Below are 19,562 nucleotides of genomic sequence, written 5' to 3'. Positions count from 1 at the left end.
TCAAGTCCAGGGCAGGCCAGAGCCACCTCCCCAGAGCCGAGCTGAACATACACCAGGCTGGGGCTTGCAAGGGACGAGACAAGACAGACCTCTTGAGAGCTGTTTGACAACAATGCTGCCTCCCCCGCACATCCCGGGATGTGGGGGGGAGCCCTTACGGCCCCCCTCTGCCCCACCGAGAATTCCCAGCTGGCAGGATTAAGGATTTTAAAGAAAGAGCGAGATGGCTTTGGAGCCGACCATTTGCATATAAATGATTCTTTATCCTCCCACGACAGGAGAGAAGGGAGAGGGGAGACAGATTCTCATGCATTCAATTAAAGATGAAATGTACAGGTATCTTATTGCCGGATCCCATTTTGCTTTAGAAATGTGTTTATTGCACCTTTTTTTTTTGAGGGGGGACGAGGAGTTCAGAGCCTTTCCAGCTGACGTCTCCGGGGCGGAGACTCACGGCACGGTGGGCAGGGAGTTGGGGCGGGTTGATTGGATTGTTGTTTGACCGATGATGAGGTAAGCACGTTCGTTCTCGGCCCCCTGGATCAGTCGTCGCTGGGGGGGTTGATAACAATCTTCTCCCATCCCCCGAATCAGGGAGGGGTTGCAAGGGGAGCCAGCAGGAAGGGGCCGGCCCGGTCCCTTCCCCCGCAGGAATTTTCACATTGATGGGAGGTTAGCCGGGTGCGGGCCGAGACGCAGGGAGGGCGGCCCCCAGAGTAGGAAGATGAGGTGGAAACAGTGGGGCGGAGATGGCTGGCATGCGCCCTTCCCTGGGATGCAGCCCCCGCCCCTGCAGGAGCAGCTCTCCGGGGTGTTCCTCGCGCCAGCCCCCCCGTCCACCGGCCAGGCGGCGTTATACAGTCGTCACTCTCATGACCACCTCCCGGCCGGAGCTGGCGCCCCCGCGGGGCTCGTTCGGCCGCAGGTGACTGAGGATGTGCAAGATGGTGTAGCCACAGTGATGGTTCAAAATCGTTCTAACCCGCTGACCCCGCCGGGGGTTCCTTTCGCTCCCGGAGGAGGGGTTCGTCCGTGAATTCCTGCCCCCGGCCTTGGCCGCCCCGCCGCCAACGGGCTCCCCCAGGTCCTTGGCCTTGTCGTAATTCAGCACTTTCCACTGCTGGTTCACTGCCTGCCACCGCTTGAAGATTCGATACACCGAGGAGCCCTCGTGAATGATCAGACCTAGGGGAGAGAAGTCGGGGGAGGGGGGAGAGGAGAGAGGTGAGACCTCCTGGGGCAGGCTGCCAACAGGTCCCTCGAGATGGTGGCCGGCCCGGGCTTGGAACTCACTCACTGTGGCTCTGGAAAATGCCAGGGCCCAGCTATTCGGATCCCAGTGGGAATCAGACCCCTAATTCCCTCCAGGTTCCATGGACAACTGCAAGCTTCTGGGGGAGGGTGTGGGGAGGCCTGGTGTTTGGGAGGGGGAAGGCTGGGGGTGGGGCTGGCTGCGGATGGGGCCTAGATTGACAGGTGCGACCCCGTGGAAACCAGCAGTACCTTGGGGTTAGGCCTGTCGCCATAGAATCATAGAATATTACAGTTGGAAGAGACCTCAGGAGGTATCTAGTCCAACCCCCTGCTCAAAGCAGGACCAACCCCAACTAACCATCCCAGCCAGGGCTTTGTCAAGCTGGGCCTTAAAAACCTCTAAGGATGGAGATTCCACCACCTCCCTAGGGAACCCATTCCAGTGCTTCACCACCCTCCTAGGGAAATAGTGTTTCCTGATATCCAACCTAGACCTCCCCCACTGCAACGTGAGACCATTGCTGCTTGTTCTGTCATCTGCCACCACTGAGAACAGCCGAGCTCCATCCTCTTTGGAACCCCCCTTCAGGTAGTTGAAGGCTGCTATCAAATCCCCCCTCACTCTTCCCTTCTGCAGACTAAACAATCCCAGTTCCCTCAGCCTCTCCTCGTAAGTCATGTGCCCCAGCCCCTTGATCATTTTTGTTGCCCTCTGCTGGACTCTCTCCAATTAGTCCACATCCCTTCTGTAGCGGGGGGACCAAAACTGGATGCAATACTCCAGGTGTGGCCTCACCGGTGCTGAGTAGAGGGGAATAATCACATCCCTCGATCTGCTGGCAATGCTCCTACTAATGCCATTAGCCTTCTTGGCAACAAGGGCACACTGCAGACTCAGCCATGGCATGTCTCCCTTAAATGTGCACAGGCCCGGCCCAGTGGGTGGGCTTGGAAACGGGGTGGAGTCCTTCACTTTGAGCCCTGCTTGGCCTGGGTGGGCATATTGCTCCCATGGTGGGCGTGGGGGTACCGCTGCCCGTCCGGGTGACCTTGGGCACATCCCTTCCCCGTCCGTGCCTCAGTTTCCCTTGACAGCCATTGTCTATGCAGATTGTAAGTTCTTTAGGTCAGGGACTCTCTCTTGCTATATGGATGAACAGCGCCCGGCACAATGGAGCCCTGATGTTCTCAGTTGGGGCCCGCAGGCATAACAGTAATATCAATAAAGAATCATTTCAGAATGGGCTGGCTGACTATTCATTCTTATTTTTAATTCTACCTATTAATTATTATTCTAGCTATTAAGTGTTTTATTATATTATTAAACTATAAGTATTATTTTAGTAAAATTCTGTTATTAGTGTGTATTCATTATCATTCTAGCAATTTGTTAATATTTTAATATTAGATTATTGCAATATAATTATCATGATCTATTATTATACCAGATTAGTCATAATTAGAATAATTATCAATTAATTGTTCTAGTTATTATTTAATTAGAGATTATTAAACTATAATCATTGCTTTTTATTATCTATTAATTATTATTTTACCTTATTATTCTATCTGATAATCATTGTTCCTGATTGTATCAGGCCCTATTACTGCAAATTTTTCGCACGTGGGGAAGGCACCAAAACGTGCGGACATTTCTAAGTAGCCTTTCTCCCGTTTCACTATCGTGGGATCCTGCCCATTGGCTGCGAGTCCGACCTCTCGCGTTTCCCAATGCGGGCACAACGGGACACACGGAGCCGCTGACTCAATCGGAAATTTACAATCCATCCCTTCGTTTGCAGCTGGTGGCTCATCATTCCAGCCACAAAGCCCCAGCTGGTAATCGTCTCGTCTCTGCTGCCTGCCGAGTCCATCATTGAACGCTGCCGATCTTGTCCCAGTCCTGAGTCCGCTTCATTCGCTTTTAATTAACAGGCGTCATTGCAATCAGGTGGGGCTTTATTGCCAGCGAGGGATGCCTGTTTACAGCAAGAGCCCCTAGAGATCCCAGCCAAGACCCCACTGTGCGAGGTGCTGTACGGAGAAGAGCCCTGATGAACGTACAGTCTTACAGAGAAAGGGTGGGGAAACCGAGGCGCAGAGTGGGAAAGTGACATGCCCAAGGTCACCCAGCAAGGCAGTGGCAGAGCTGGGCACCGAGTCCAGTTCTCCTGAGTCCCAGGCTAGCCCCTCATCACCCAAACCCCCACGTGCATCGCACGTTAGGTAGGTCCTGCTTCCCAGTACTCTGTAGTCTGATGGTCCCGCCCTACCCATCGCCATGGTGCACCTCAGAGCCGAAGGGGGAGGCGTGAGGAGGCCATTGGGCACCAGAGGGTGGGGGGATGAGGTGGATTCACCTTTTAGTTACTGCTCTGGCATGCGCTGCCTAGCTCCAGCCAGAGGGGGTGGACAGGGGAAGTCAGGGAGCCCACGGCTGGGGTGGGGGGACCTGACGGGCCGGGCTCTCACCTATGCAGACAATGTCCATAAAGCCGTACATGCCGTAGCAGATCTGGAAGAGCAGGTCCTGCCGCTGCCACTTGGCCGAGGGGCTGAGGGACGACCAGATGAGCCAGGAGATGCTGGCGATGAGGAAGAGGGAGCCCAGGATGATGGCTGCGATCTGCACCTTCTCGATGACGGTCAGGGAAATCGCCTGCCACTGCAAGGGAAGAAGGCGCCGCGACGGGTTACCGGATCGGGTGCGGGGTGGGGAGCTGGGGGATCAGAGGGGGCTGGGGACGGTGGGGTACGGAGACGCTAGTGGCTGGGCACACGATGCGTGGCAAGGGAATCAGAGAGGCCAAAGGATCTGGTGTTTGGGGGAAAGGGGCTGGGGCCGCAGTGGGTTGGGGGGGAGGGAATCACAGGGGCTAGGAGACCCGGGGAAGGGAAGCCGCTGCCAGTGCACCAGGATAAAGTCAAGTCGGATCTGGTCTCTGCCGAGTGGATTCTGAGGAACGTTTGGACGTCGAGCAATTGATTTGCACTCCAGGGCCGGGGGTACTGCCTGTAGGTGCTCATCGGGACGGTGGGGGGGAGCTCAGGGCTGGGATCGCCGGAGGTGTCAGTCGTCTAGGAGTGCAATGGCCCTGGATCAGCGTCAGGGCGTGTGCTTAGCTTGTGTGCACAGGCGTGCGGGTCTGTGGGTCCGCGTCAGCGCGGGGGCGTGCCGGAGCGTGCATGTGTCCATACGCCGGGGCGCCACCCGCTCACCTGCAGGGGGTTCTTTGTGCTGATGGCTAACACCTGGTATTTGAAGTAACACAGCTCACAGCTCCAAGAGCCCCTCTCGCTGATCCAGCGAATCAGGCAGGGCTGGTGTGTGCAGCGGACGGACCCGTCACACCGGCATGGGCTAAGCAGCTCCCCCTGCAAAGCAAACAGGCCCTGGGGTTAGGAGCTGGCAGGGGTGGTGGGGAGGCTCTGCAAGGGGACGCTGGGTAACACCAACCCTCCCTGCCCTGCGGCCCCAGCGAGCACCTGGCGAGGCCACGCTCCATTAGGCCGCTAACATTTAAACAGCAGTTTATTAGCCTCGTCTGCTTGATGCACTGACGGGTGGGGGGGGGAGCAATTAGCATAAATATTTCATGCCTCCTGACAGGAAGCACTAAGGATGCTTCATGGAGACACTGGGCCAGCAGAGTGCTGGCGAGTTCCCTCAGCAGGGGTCACAGGGGTCACCCCCCCCCCCCCCCCGAAAAAAAACATAGCCATCGGTCAGTTTTACAACCACAGGAAATTGGTGCTTAGATACCATGGTGATGGCACAATAGATAGATAGATAGATAGATTGATAGAGGGGGTGGCTGGGGATAGATAGATAGATAGATAGATAGATAGATAGATAGATAGAGGGGGTGTGGGGGGATAGATAGATAGATAGATAGATAGATAGATAGATAAAGGGGGTGTGGGGGGATAGATAGATAGATAGATAGATAGATAGATAGATAGAGGGGGTGGCTGGGGATAGATAGATAGATAGATAGATAGATAGATAGATAGATAGATAGATAAAGGGGGTCCATGGGATGGATGGATGGATGGATGGATAGCTAGATAGGGTGTATGGGGATAGATAGGTAGGTGGAGTGTATGGAGATAGATAGATAGAAGGGGCTGGATGGATGATGGTGTTGCCTCATCTCCGTGTATCCCTAAGTGGGTGCCCAGTGGTGGGAGGGGTGAAGGCCCCATGATGACACTCCAAGTCCCATCAAGTTTTGCATAAAATCTTTGTTTTTTCCTAATTGTCCCTTTTGGGTGCAAAATCCCGGCTGGACCCTCCCGAGGCATGGGGGGGGGGAGGCCGCGTGATGGTTCCCCCCAGGAGCCCCACCCCAGCTGCAGCCCCACACACCGGACTGCAGATTGCTCCCCGCAGCAGGAGCTGCAGATGCTGGTCTGATGGTGGGACTGTGCCCAGCTGAGAGGAGCCCGGGCGCTGTGCCGGGGGCGGGGGACAATCCCCTCTTCAAAGGAGAGGCCACGACATTCTGCAGAGCGGAGAACGGGGGGTGGGGGCTGAGATGCGAGGAAACCCCAGGGGCTTTGCTATGTGCTAGCGGCTGCCTTCAGAGATGGGGTCACTGGCCTGGGCTATGCTCCGTGCTGGGCCGGGGGGATCCCTTCCCTTCCCTTCCCGGCTGTTCGGAGATGCAGCAGCGTTACGGAGCGTCTCGGAAAAGAGCAGGCAACGGTCAGGGGAGCCAGGTGATTGGTGCTGGGCTCCCCACACGCAGCTCGGCTGAAGGTCCTCAGTCCTGACCGCAGCCCCTTTGCCATCCTAGCCCTGCCCCCCAGCTCTGCCAGTGCCCCTCAATCCTGACCGCAGCCCCCCTGCCATCCCAGCCCTGCCCCCAGCTCTGCCAGTGCCCCTCAATCCTGACCGCAGCCCCCCTGCCAGCCCAGCCCTGCCCCCCAGTTCTGCCGGTGCCCCTCAATCCTGACCCGCAGCCCCCCTGCCATCCCAGCCCTGCCCCCCAGCTCTGCCAGTGCCCCTCAGTCCCCACCTGCAGCCCCTCTGCCATCCCAGCCCTGCCCCCAGCTCTGCCAGTGCCCCTCAATCCTGACTCGCAGCCCCCCTGCCATCCCAGCCCTGCCCCCCAGTTCTGCCGGTGCCCCTTAATCCTGACCGCAGCCCCCCTGCCATCCCAGCCCTGCCCCCAGCTCTGCCAGTGCCCCTCAATCCTGACCGCAGCCCCTCTGCCATCCCAGCCCTGCCCCCAGCTCTGCCAGTGCCCCTCAATCCTGACCGCAGCCCCCCTGCCATCCCAGCCCTGCCCCCAGCTCTGCTTGGGGCCCTGTCGTGCCAGGCGCTGCACAGACCCAGAGTGAGAGACAGTCCCTGTGCCCCAGGGCTCGCAGTCTGAGCAGAGCAAGCGAAGGGGTATAACAGCAGGATGGGGGGGGGGGTTTCCACACAGGAGGATACGGACCCTGGGATTAGGGTTTAGTGGCTAAAGCACAGGAGTGGGAGCCAGGACTCCTGGGTTCTTTCCCCAGCTCTGGGAAGGGAGTGGGGGCTAGCTGGTTAGCATGGGGGGCTGGGAGCCAGGACTCCTGGGTTCTTTCCCCAGCTCTGGGAAGGGAGTGGGGGCTAGCTGGTTAGCATGGGGGGCTGGGAGCCAGGACTCCTGGGTTCTATTCCCAGCCAGTGGGGGCTAATGGGTGAGAGCAGGGGGCCTGGATACCAGCCTACCTCAGAGTCCTGGCACAGCCGGTGGTGGTTCCTGTCCTTGGGCCATGCTGCCCAGCCGCCCACGGAGCCTGCACGGCACGTGCAGCGGGGAATGTCTCACCCATCGCCTGGAGCCACGACAGGGCTCCAGTTAAAGTGACATTTCAACATTCACCGCGCTGGGCTGATGACTCACTCCCCGCCAGGCTCCACTCCCGGCCCAGGCCCCATCCACCACAGAGAGCTGGGGAGAGGGCCCCTGGGCTTCCCCACCCTCTGGGGCCTGGGTCTGCTCCCTTCTCTGCAGCCTCCCCCCACGCGCTTCACGCCTTCCACCGCATCCTCCCATTTCACCGAGGGGGAAACTGAGTCACAGAGACACACCATGTGATCCAAGATGGCGGAGGCCGCTCAGAGCAGGGGGTCCCACCGATGGAGCATGGAGCCCAGAGACGAGCGACAAAGACAGTCATGGGGAGGAATTAACCTGGCTCGGCTCGGAGACAATGGGGGGATGAACCCTCTCCATCCCACGGCCCTGACACTCACCCCCGGGCTGGAGCAATGCCCCATTGATGAGGGGCAGCAGCCAGGGCCCACAGAGTAAAGACAACTCATAACCCGGTCTCCCGAGGGGGTCAGAAATGCCAGGACGCAGGGACCTGGGCCTCCAGCCTGGGGGCAGGGGACCGGGCACCTGCCAATCGAGTTTGGCCCCTTCCAGGCTGAGGATGCGGCTTTCCTGCTCCTAAGGCTGCGGGCTGCCCTGGAGATGTAGCGAGGGTCAGCCCTGCGCAAGGAACGGGGGGCGAAGGAACTGGGCCAGGAGGAGGGGAAAGATCCTATCGGCCTGACGGAGCCGCCTGGGGAGTCACCGCTAGGGCTGGGGCGAGCGCTCCCATGCTGGAGCCGTGGGACGCCAGACGGGGCAGGGTCCCGGAGGGAGGGGCCAGAAGGAACCTGTGGGCGCCAGGTTTGTAGAATTTTTGGTGGTGCCCAGAATGGGTCCAAGAAGAGTCGTCCCGTCCATAGGGCCAGGGCAGCCTGGGGGAGCTCGCGGGGGGCCTGGCGCCGGCAGCAGTGGGCAGGGGTGGGGCGAGGTGGGGCAGGGCGGGCTGGGGCCAGGTCACTCATTGCTGTCGGTGCCAGGCCCCCTGCTAACCCCCCCAGGCCGCCCAGGACCCCACATCCCCCTGAAGCCCAAGACGGGACGGCTCCGAATACATCAGCCCAAACACTGGTGGAGCCGGGCCCACGTTCCTGGGGATTGGTGGAGCACGGGCACCACGGGCCCATATACCTGGCCGCCTCTGCTGCAGGGGCTTCCCATGATCCCAACCCCCCACCCAGTGCTGCCCTGGCTGGCTTCCGGGCGTCCCTGCCACGCTGCCATCCGCCCCAGCTGGCCCAGAGCTCCTCTCTCAGACACCAGGGCCTCGGGAGGCCAGAAAGCCCAGCCGTCTCCGTCAGCAAGCCCAGAGCGGGCTGGTACCCACGCACCAGGCCCGGCAGCCCCCAACGAGTTGCTTTGGCTGGGATGGAGATGGAGACGTGCTGGATCTGCCCAGGGTCCGATCCTTGGTGGTGTTTGCGGGGGGCAGGGGGGTGGGACACTCCCTGCAGGGGCACAGGGAATATCCAGGCGGGAGCCCCCCCCCCCCCCCGGGGTCTAAAGAGACACAAGCACTGAAGCATGCACAAACACGTGTGTGCACGCACATCCATGTAATAAGCATGAACATACACACCTAGAGGCGTGGGCTCACACACGTCTACAGGCACGGGGGCACACGTGTCCAGCCACACGCGTACACCAACAGGCATACACCCACGTGTTCGCATAGGCACATGGGGCCACACATGAATGTGCACAAAAACACCCCCATTTTCCCTCCGGCACGTTCCGGTGTATGCAGCACAGGCAGAGACACAACAACCCCCCTCCCCCCGACACACACACACACACACACACACACCTGGGGTGTTCACCTTCCCCCTGTAACGCTTATTGGCCAGGAGGGAGTTGTGGTGCATTAGCTCCAAATGAGCCCAGTCAATATCACGGGGTCCCCTCTCTCGGTACCCCCCAGCCCTAGTGCAAACTCTAAATCACTCCAGCTGAGATCCTCAAGGCCACAAAAATCCCGCTGGCCTCATACCCAGTCCCTCTTCGGAGCTGCAGGGGTTAAAATGCTCCAAGGACTCCCCCAGGAAGAGGGAGGGGGTTCCCACTGGGGGTCCACCCACCCCAGATCCTCAGCCCCAATCCTTTCCTCTTTGCCCCTTTAATCTGCCCAGCTCCAGCTGAGGGGCACGGACCCAGGTGCCTTGCTCTCCTTGGCGGTTCCTAGAAAGACTTCGCGCCCTCCGTGACTCCGCGGCCCAGGCCTGGTCAAACCAGGAGTCCCCCTTCCCCGGGACATCCGGCAGCACCAGCACTGGAAGAACAAGCTCGGCACGGTAAGTACCGCGGCCGCCTGGTCTCGAAGGGGAAGGATTAATTAACGGTGCCCAAATCCCAGCATAAATATCCCGCCTCCCTCCGGCGCAGGCAGGTCTGTGTCTGCCGAGAACTGGGGCCAACGGGTGGGGATGGAGGGAGGGTCCCGTCTACCCCACGGTTCCAACCTCCTGCTTTTCTCTCATTTCCCCTCCTCCCCCAGGTTCCCCCTGCCAGTCCAAATGAGGGGCACCCCCATCAGCTTGGGCCAGCGAGTTCAGCGCCACGTCGGGCATCTGCCTTGCCTACGGTCACCCCCGGCTCTCAGAGGCAAGCAGCGCTTCCCCTCTGGAGTGACAGATACCACGGCTTCTGCATCTCGGAGGACCTCTGCCCAACTCTGCTGGGTTAGGCCCGGGCATTACTCAGATGGGGGACTTGCCAGGTGCCCGCAGCCAGCTGGAGATTCAGCAGGGGGCGATCTCCCCCGAGGCCCCGTGCCACCCAGGACTCTGCCTAGGCCCCTCTGCTACTGGGACGAGACACTTCCGAAGCCACCACACGCCTTTGGCCATTAAAGAGCCTCCAGGTCTTCTCACAAAAGTCACAGCGTTATCCCCGGCACCCCACTTCCAACGCAGGGGATTACCCGATCCCTTAGACGTCCCGCTGCAGTGCCATTTGAACGAGTCCACCCTCACGCACGGCTAAGCGGCGGCTGCGCCCCGCCCCAGAGGTGGCTGCATTTCGGCGGCAGGGAAAGGGGCTGCTGGACACCGCATGCGTTGCATGCTCTGGGGACAGCCCGCGAGTTGTCGGTACCGTGCTCCGCACCAGGCCGACATGGGCCGAGACACACGGCGTCTCCGCCTCGGCCCCAAACAACGTACCCACAAGCTAGGTCTGGCTAATGCCTGGGCATTATTGTAACCCTAGTGAGGCCCCTGAAAGCTCCACTGTATCCTTTATCCCCCCAGGATTTCAGTGGCAGGTGCACACTCCTCTATCCCAGTGACTGTACCCATTGGGACACATCTCCCCAGATGCCCAGACCCGTCCTGCCAACCCACCCCTAATCCACAGCACCCCAAGGGTGGGTCTGACCCAGTCCCGGGTTCTGAGGGGGGAGCAGCAGGGGGGCTAGAGGGGACATTGCCCCAGAAGGAACCGGTCTGCAAACTAAGGGACACACAATGCCCGCTATGACCACCTTCATCTGGGCACTGGCAGGACAATTCATACACCCTCCGTGGACATCTTCACCATAACAACCCGCCCCCCTCGCCACGAGGCACAGACCTGGCACTGCCTGGCGCACAGAACCCCGCCCCCCTCGCCATGAGGCACAGACCTGGCATTGCCTGGCGCACAGAACCCGCCCCCCTCGCCACGAGGCACAGACCTGGCAATGCCTGGCGCACAGAACCCACCCCCCTCACCATGAGGCACAGAACCCGGCATTGCCTGGCACACAGAACCCGCCCCCCTCGCCACGAGGCACAGACCTGGCAATGCCTGGCGCACAGAACCCGCCCCCCCTTGCCATGAGGCACAGACCTGGCATTGCCTGGTGCACAGAATCCACCCCCCTCGCCACAAGGCACAGACCTGGCATTGCCTGGCGCACAGAACCTGCCCCCCTCGCCACGAGGCACAGACCTGGCATTGCCTGGCGCACAGAACCTGCCCCCCTTGCCACGAGGCACAGACCTGGCATTGCCTGGTGCACAGAACCCGCCCCCCTCGCCATGAGGCACAGAACCCGGCATTGCCTGGCGCACAGAACCCGCCCCCCTCACCATGAGGCACAGAACCCGGCATTGCCTGGCGCACAGAACCCACCCCCCTTGCCACGAGGCACAGACCTGGCATTGCCTGGCATACAGACCCCTGGCCTGTGTGTTCACTGGCATTCTCGCCACTTGGTATCTGACTGACCCCCTGTTGCACCTTGGCATTCTTGCCTCCTCCAACATGTTTCTGTCCTTACTGTGGCTCATGCCCTGGCACCCTCGTCTTCTGATAACCAGCCACAGCCTAGCACTGCCTGGCACCTTCACCTCCTAGTAACCCAACCCGCTGGCCACACGCTGACCCTCCATCCTGCCTGCCCTGCCCATGAGACCCCCTCAGCACTCTCATCCCCTGGTACCTCCATCCATGATCTCTCCCTGGCACCCTTCACCCCCTGGTATCCCTGAAACCTAGAAACCCCCTTACACCCCTCACCCCTAGTAATCCCAGTAACACAGGCAACCCTCACCCCTAGTAACCCCGATAACCCCCTAGCACCCCTCACACCTAGTAACCCCGATAACCCCCTGGCAACCCTCACCCCTAGTAACCCTGATAACCCTCTAGCACCCCTCACACCTAGTAACCCCAATAACCCCCTAGCACCCCTCACCCCTAGTAACCCTGATAACCCCCTGGCAACCCTCACCCCTAGTAACCCTGATAACCCCCTAGCACACCTCACACCTAGTAACCCCGATAACCCCCTGGCAACCCTCACCCCTAGTAACCCTGATAACCCTCTAGCACCCCTCACCCCTGGTAACCCCGATAACCCCCTAGCACCCCTCACACCTAGTAACCCCGATAACCCCCTGGCAACCCTCACCCCTGGTAACCCTGATAACCCCCTAGCACCCCTCACCCCTAGTAACCCCGATAACCCCCTGGCACCCCTCACTAGTAACCCTGATAACCCCTAGCACCCCTCACTAGTAACCCTGATAACCCCCTAGCACCCCTCACACCTAGTAACCCCAATAACCCCCTGGCACCCCTCACACCTAGTAACTCCAGTATCCCCCTGGCACCCCTAGTACCCCCTGGCACCCCTCACCCCAGTAATCCCCTGGCACCCCTAACCTCTAGTAACCTTGATAACCCACGGTACCACTCACCCCTAGTAACCAACCCCCTTGCACCACTCACCCCTAGTAACCCCAGTAACCCCTGGCACCTCGTACCCCCTCGCACCCCTCACCCCTAGTAACCCCCCAGCATCCCTAACCCCTACTGACCCGGTAACCCCCTGGCACCACTAGTACCCCCTGGCACCCCTCACCCCAGTAACCCCCTGGCACCCCTCACCCCAGTAACCCCGGTAACCCCCGGCACCCCTCACCCCAGTAACCCCCTGGCACCCCTCACCCCAGTAACCCCGGTAACCCCCGGCACCCCTCACCCCAGTAACCCCCTGGCACCATTCACCCCTGGTAACCCCGCTAACCCGCACCCCAGCGAGGCGCCGACTGACCTGCTCGGGCCCCTGGAAGCAGATCCGGCACTGCGGGGTCCTCATGCCGCTGTCCAGGCTGCTGCTGAGGGACACGGTGTCCAGGGCCCCCCCGGCTCCGGGCTGCTGGCCGGGCTGCTGGCCGGGGGGCGGCGGCCGGGGCTCCTTCTCCTCCAAGGCCAGGCTGCGGGGCCGGGGCTCGGCCACCCCCCCGTAGTACTCGGCCTCATCGTCCTGCCGGGCCGAGCAGTCGGCGAAGGGGGGCCAGCCGCAGCCGCTGCCCCCCGGCGCCCGGCTCCCCCCGGCTCCGGGCTCGGGCTCCGGGCGGCCCCGCCGCATCAGCACCAGCAGTTTCAGCTCGTTGAAGAACATGCGGATCCGGTACTTGAACATCATTTACCCCGGGCCCAGCGGCTGCCGCGCCTCGGAGAGCTGGGGCAGGGGCGAGGGGCGCCCGGGGCGAGGGGGCGCCCGGGGCGGAGGGTGGGCGCTTAGCTCTGTCCCTGCGCGGCGCCCGCCGCCTCGGGAGAAGGGGAGGAGGGGGCCTGTGGGGGGGCCTCGAGGGGGCAGCAAGGGGGAGAGGGGCCAGCGCCGCCGGGGGGACACATCTCCGGGGGGCGCAGGGAGCGCACGGGGGGCAGCTCGTGATGGAGGGGGAGGGAGACAGGGGCAGGGGAGGGGGGCGGCCCCGCTCGCTCTCCTAAGGCCGGGCCGGTTCGGTGGGTGCCTGGGCCCCTCCGCAGCCCGCGTCCTGCTGCCTCCCCCGGGGCATGGTGAGCGGCGAATCCAGCGGCGGCCCCAAGGGGCTCAAACCCGGGAGCCTGCGCCCCTCTCCGCCGCCTCCTCCCCTCGGGGCGCCGGCTCCTTTGTCTGCAGGGCTCCGGGCATCTCCGCTCCCCCCCGGCAGGCGCTCACCCGCCGACACGCGGGGCCCGGAGGAGCCGCATCCTGCCCCCGCCAGCGGCCGGGCGCCCAGCCCCGCGCCCCCCTCTCCGCGCCCCGGCTGGGCTCGCCCTGCGCCGCGGGTATTGTCTCTCCAAAACCGCGGCTCGGCGCGCAACAGGAGCGGCTGCTGCTGCCCGGAGCGCTCCCCCTCCTTCCGGGGGGGTCAGCGCCCCCCCCTCGCCAAGCTCCCCCTCCCCAGCCACCGCCGGGAAGGCTAGGGCGCAGGGCTGGCCATGGCCGGGGCTGGCGGCGGCTCGGGGCTGGAGAGGAGAAATATGGCTTCTTCTTCCGGTACAGCAGCGTGTTAAATAAAACATTTCGGGAGGGGGGGGGGGGAGAGAGGCGAGGGCTGCTGCGCAACGCTGCTCCCCACAACGCGGGGAGCACGTGGGGGAGTCCCCGGGAAATGTGAAAGTGACCAGAGGGGGTCCCCCCCTCCCCAAAGATGGGAGCCTTCCAGACAAGGAGAGGGAGAGGTCCCACTTTCCCCCTCTCCAAGAAGGAGGGATCGGAGCCAGAAGGAGGCAGGTGTGGGGAACCCAGCCAGCCCACGGTTCTCCTCCCCAGCAATCAAGAAGGAGCCCTGGCTCTGCCCTCCACTTATGTCCCATCGATTTCTTTGTCCCCCCCCCACCACCTCCATCTGTGTCCACCTGTTGACTCATAAGATGGACCAAGAACCCAATGTGCTCGGTGCTGCACACACAGGGCAGAAAGAGGAAGTTCCCCAGGGCAGGGCTGTGTTTGTTCGGCCTCTCCCAGCTCCCTGGCTGGCCCCCTAAGCGCTGGACCACCCAGGCAGGGCACGAAGGTCTGCCCACTTAGCGCTGGGCCTAATCTTGGTGCCCTCTGGCTGCATGCCCAGCTGTCATTCTTTCAGGAGCTCTGGTGACCAGTCGAGGAACCCAGCGAGGCAGGCAACCTGTGGAACTCATTGCCAGAGGATGTTGAGTGAAGGCCAAAAGTGTAACAGGGCTCAAAAAAGAAGTAGATAAGTTGATGGAGGATAGATCCCTCAATGGCTATTAGCCAAGATGGGCCAGGAGTCCCTAAGCCTCTGATTAGCAGAAGCTGGGACTGGACGACAGGGGATGGATCACTTGATAATTGCTTGTTCTGTTCACTTCCACTGAAGCATCTGGCATTGGCCACTGTCGGGAGACAGGATACTGGGCTAGATGGACCATTGGTCTGACCTAATATGGCCTTTCTTATATTCACATTTGCGCTGAGCAGTGTTGCTAGCCATAAGTGTCCAAAAACCATGAGTCAGGCCCCAAAATCATGAGCTTGGCTTAGAAATCATGAGATTGTTTTAAAAAAAAACAGTCCGTTTTGGTTTCTTTTTAATTTTCTTCTGGGTTTCTGAGCCTTTAAGGTCACACTCGGGACAGGTTTTCAGGCTGACCTTTTTAAAATACGAAAGCTGGGATTCTCGTGTGATGGTCTGGCTCCAGGAGCTGGGACTTTAAGAAAAATCCCAGATATTGCAAGACTCTTAATCAAAGCACAACAGTTGCCAACCCCATGAGTGACACTTTAATTAAAGATGAAAAAAAAAATAGTCCTGCCTATTTCAACCTCGTTTCAACTTTCTCTGGCAAAAGCTAAACTTGCCCATGTGTACTCACTAGTATAAAGGAGGGGTTTTAAATAAAATCTGGGGTGAAACTGATAAGCCCTCTTAGAGTTGTGGGTCTCTCACCCTCCCCCATTTCCTGTTTTAGGCTGTATTATACCCTGGGGTGTTGTGTTGTCTTGCATTGTGCTGTGTGGAATTGCAGTGCATTGTGTTGCATGGCGTTATGTTTCATTGTGTCATGTCACATTGCCATGTATTGTGTTTCACGCAATGCAATGCCACATAGCACAATGCAATGAAACAGCGCCGCTCAATGCAATGCACCCGACACACTGCCACGGTGGTGTGCTGGGCTGAACTGCATTGCATTGAGTGGGGCTGTGTTGCATTGTGCTACGCTGCATTGCATTGTCCAGTGTCGTGTTTCTTTGTCGTGTTATATTGCACTGTATGGTGCTTCACCGTACTGTGCTGGGTTGCATTGCATGGCGTTGTGTTGAATTGCCTTGTATTGTGTTGTGTTGCCTAGCACTGCACTGAGTGGCATGTAGTGTTGTGTTGCATTGTAATGTATCGCTATGACCCCTATGCATTAAGGACCCCTGCAAACCTTGGAATGCACAATCCTAAATTGTCCCTCTATCAAATCTTGTTGGTTTTCCTTTGATTCCCTTGACACTTGGAATTTACATTCTGTCCTGTAGCAAGAAGGTCTCGGAGGGCAGGATTTGCATAGGAAGCCACTTTGCTGATTTACCAGGGAAAAACACATTTGATTTCTCAAACCAACCTGTGGCTGGGAGCCCAGTAATGCTGGCTGGTATATCAAAGGACTTGTGCCTGGAATTTTATAGTTACAGCCAAGAGAGAGACCTCCGGACCTCCAGCCATAGATAATTCATCCCCCAGGCCAAATGACTCTCCGTTGGAGGCATTGTTAGCCCAAAGTGGCCAGTTAAAACAGTTCTATTTGCAGGTCATTAATTTCTCAATTCCCAAGTATTATCGCAGGATAATATCCACAGGGTCACATGTTATGACTTCATTATGGACCCAGCTAATATAGTTTCCCTGCATTTTGATAAGGTAGTTGGAATAATTTCCGTCCTTTCTGTAAACGATTGATGGCTCTGACCTTAACTTGCTACCAGTGCCAAGAAAAAAAAAAAATCCTACTGGAATCCGTTTGCTCTCTGAGCTTTAAACCCCGGGGCTTAGGTCACAGCTTCCATGTCTTCACTTTGGTGTCACAAAGGAGCCCCCCATCCCGGGACTATATGACTGGCCCAGTAGCATTCTGGGAAGTTTGCATCCATCAGGGGATTGGTCAGGACACCATATTGGATGGGCCAATGGGCGGGTCCAGTTTGGCAAACCTTCTGTCGATTGGCCTACAGAAATGACAAACTCAGGTATTTTAGTCTCCCCGGCTCACTGATGGAGCGCCCCCTCATGGCCGGGTGTGGTACGTCAGCTTTTTCCTCATCTACCTGAGCTCCTCCTGCTGACGGGCCACTTCGGCCCTGGGAGGGTCTTGAGCCTCTTCTCGTGACTCAACCTTCCAGCTTGGGCTTACCCCGTCTGGGGTAACAGAAAGTCCAATGTCCTTACAAAAGGTCTTCAGCCCTGACTGGGGGCCCTGTGGTCCCCACCCGCTTCCCTCAATCCTTTCCCCCTTCCCAGGGGCCTCCCACCTGCTTCCCCGGTGACTAGAGAGAGAAACCCAGGCCCTCCCACTATACTGGGCTCCAGTCCAGGGATCCTACAACCCGCAACCTGATCCCAGGCTCCCTCCTGCCATAACCTGCCAGCAGGCCTCAGCCTCTTGCAGGTCCTACCCTCTCATCGGCGCTCGCGCCACCCCAGTGACAGCTGTATTTCTCTCCTGGCCTCACCATGCAGGAGAGGAGCCCCCAGGCCAGCTCTCCCCCTGGGCATCCTCTCCCGTGGCTCTAGGGTCTTTGCTCTCTACCAGGGCCTGCGGCGTTCTCTCCTTCTCATCTGTGTTCCCTTTAATAGTCACCACTCAGCTCCTTCCCCAGCTGGGCTTCATCTTTAATTAGGTCTCGGCCACCTGTGACAAACTGGGAATGTTCTTAGTGTTTTCTCTGAATACTGTGTGGGTGCCTCAGTTTCCCCTATGCAGTTCTTAAGTATCTAGGTGGTGGAATAAGGGTGTGTGATTGCTGCAGAGCAAGGGGCCAGTGCACCTAAATGCCTGGTACTCGGTCTCCTAGCAACGGATGGCCTGGGCCCCTTCTCTGCAAAGGTGCCAACTAAAGGTGTTGGAGACAAAGAGGTCAGGTGACCTCCTGGCCTGGGAAAAGGAACTGAGCAGAGAGGAGGGGCTGGAGGGGTTTGGAGTCTGGAGCTGGCTGGGGATGAGGAGTGAAGTGCAGACGTGGGGGTCTGGCTCACTGCCCCCCAGAATGGACCCGGCCGAGGGGTCCCGTTCTCTGTACCTACAAACTCTGTTTTAGATCATGTTCCTGTCATCGAATAAACCTCTGTTTTATTGGCTGGCTGAGAGTCACGTCTGACTGCGAAGTGGGGGTGCAGGACCCTCTGGCTTCCCCAGGACCCCGCCTGGGCGGACTCGCTGTGGGAAGCGCACGGAGGGGCAGAGGATGCTGAACGCTCCAAAGAGAGACCCAGGAGTTGAAGCCGTGTGAGCTTCTTGCCCTGCAGACAGTCTGCTCCAAGGGAGAGGAGGCTCCCCAAAGTCCTGACTGGCTTTGTGGGGAGCAGCTCCAGAGCATCGCCCGGGGTCTCCGTGACACCACCCCGCTGGGTGGGTTAATTGGCCTCTCAGGCCTGCATTAACCCTCTCAGAGCCAGGATTGGGGCGGGGAGTCTATACCCTATCAGGGATGTTTTTACTGAAAGCCTGTGATCAGAGTGTGTCTCGGCTCCTGTTTCAAACAGAAAGAAAGCTGGGAACTCTGGCGGTTGGGAAGGAAATCCTGGCACCACGACCCCCTGGTGATAATAATACCATGGGGCTTGTGATCATTTGGATTGCTCTGTACTAACGTAGCAACGTCGTTTGAGAGCAGGTCACTGGGGTGTTTCCTGCATGAAGATGTTGGTTCAGTTGAATGGGGCGGTGGGATGGGGTGGTAAGAAAATCCCAGCAGGAAGCGAAACAACAGCTGGACCTGCTACTGGGGATAAATGCTTCAGGGTTGTTAAAAGACACTGGCTGGGCTGTTAGTGGGGAGGGCTCTATCTCTTTACATAAGAACGGCCATATTGGGTCAGACCAAAGGTCCATCTAGCCCAGTGTCCTGTCTTCCGACAGTGGCCAATGCCAGGTGCCCCAGAGGGAATGAACAGAACAGGGAATCATCACGTGATCCATCCCCTGTCGCCCATTCCCAGCTGCTGGCAAAGAGGCTCGGGACACCATCCCTGCCCATCTTGGCTAATAGCCGTTGATGGATCGATCCTCCATGAACTCATCTAGTTCTTTTTTGATCCCTGTTATAGTCTTGGCCTTCAGAACATCTCCTGGCAAAGAGTTCCACAGGTTGACTGTGTGTTATGTGAAGAAATACTTCCTTTTGTCTGTTTTAAACCTGCTGCCTATTAATTTCACTGGGTGACCCCTAGTTCTTGTGTTATGAGAAGGAATAAATTACACGTCCTTATTTACTTTCTCCACACCAGTCATGATTTTATAGACCTCTATCATATTTCCCCCTTAGTCATCTCTTTTCCAAGCTGAAAAGTCCCAGTTTTATTAATCTCTCCTCATACGGCAGCTGTTCCAGACCCCTAACCATTTTTGTTGCCCTTTTCTGAACCTTTTCCAATTCCATTAGATCTTTTTTGAGATGGGGCAACCACATCTGCACGCAGCATTCAACATGTGGGCATTACCACGGATTTATATAGAGGCAACATGATATTTTCTGTCTTGTTCTCTCTCCCTTTCTTAATGATTCTTTGCTCCAGCTGAGCTACAAAACTGGGTTTGGGTGGGAACCAGCAGAGCGAAAGGACATCTGGCGGGATGAAAAGTGACACCCTTCCCTTTCTCATAGGATGGCGATGGGGTTGTTGGTGGGGGACTGTCCAGGCTAATACCGGCTGAAGAAGCTAGACCTTCCGGGCCCATCGTCCCAGGACTTTAGGGAAGGCAGATCTGCATACTTGCTGTTTGCCAATCCTTTTCCCTCTCATGTTACGCTTTGCTGCTGCTGTTAGAGTTAAGCAGCGCTTTGACTTCGGAAGGCCGTTGGATCGCTCTGCTCACCACTGAAGAAGTGAGGTTTTTACCCACAAAAGCTTATGCCCAAATAAATCTGTTAGTCTTTCAGGTGCCACCAGACTCCTTGTTGTTTTTGTGGATACAGACTAACACGGCTACCCCTGATACTCTACTCACCACTGGCCACAGAGC

General features: G+C 58.5%; 1 protein-coding gene across 1 annotated transcript; it reads right to left on the bottom strand.

The window, feature by feature from the left end:
• Positions 1-357: 357 nt before the first annotated feature.
• Positions 358-13,845, bottom strand: MARCHF9 (membrane associated ring-CH-type finger 9). The gene is made up of 4 exons (XM_039513703.1): positions 12,652-13,845; positions 4,474-4,629; positions 3,727-3,919; positions 358-1,185 (listed from the first exon to the last, which is right to left on the bottom strand). Exons 1-4 carry the CDS (start codon positions 13,024-13,026, stop codon positions 854-856), a joined length of 1,056 nt encoding a protein of 351 aa, XP_039369637.1. The 5' UTR covers positions 13,027-13,845; the 3' UTR covers positions 358-853.
• Positions 13,846-19,562: the final 5,717 nt, after the last annotated feature.

The sequence above is a fragment of the Mauremys reevesii genome, linkage group 25 (assembly GCF_016161935.1).
Source record: "Mauremys reevesii isolate NIE-2019 linkage group 25, ASM1616193v1, whole genome shotgun sequence".
Taxonomy (NCBI): domain Eukaryota; kingdom Metazoa; phylum Chordata; order Testudines; family Geoemydidae; genus Mauremys; species Mauremys reevesii.
The sequence above is the reverse complement of the archived record's forward strand: the minus strand, read 5'-3'. Positions and strand labels throughout refer to the sequence as shown.

Coding starts and splice junctions, on each gene's coding strand:
- MARCHF9 (XM_039513703.1), bottom strand. CDS start 13,026: ATGATGTTCAAGTACCGGATCCGCATGTTCTTCAACGAGCTGAAACTG. Junction 4,630..12,651: donor GCTTCCAGGGGCCCGAGCAG/GTCAGTCGGCGC, acceptor TTTGCTTTGCAG/GGGGAGCTGCTTAGCCCATG. Junction 1,186..3,726: donor TATGGACATTGTCTGCATAG/GTGAGAGCCCGG, acceptor TCTCTCCCCTAG/GTCTGATCATTCACGAGGGC.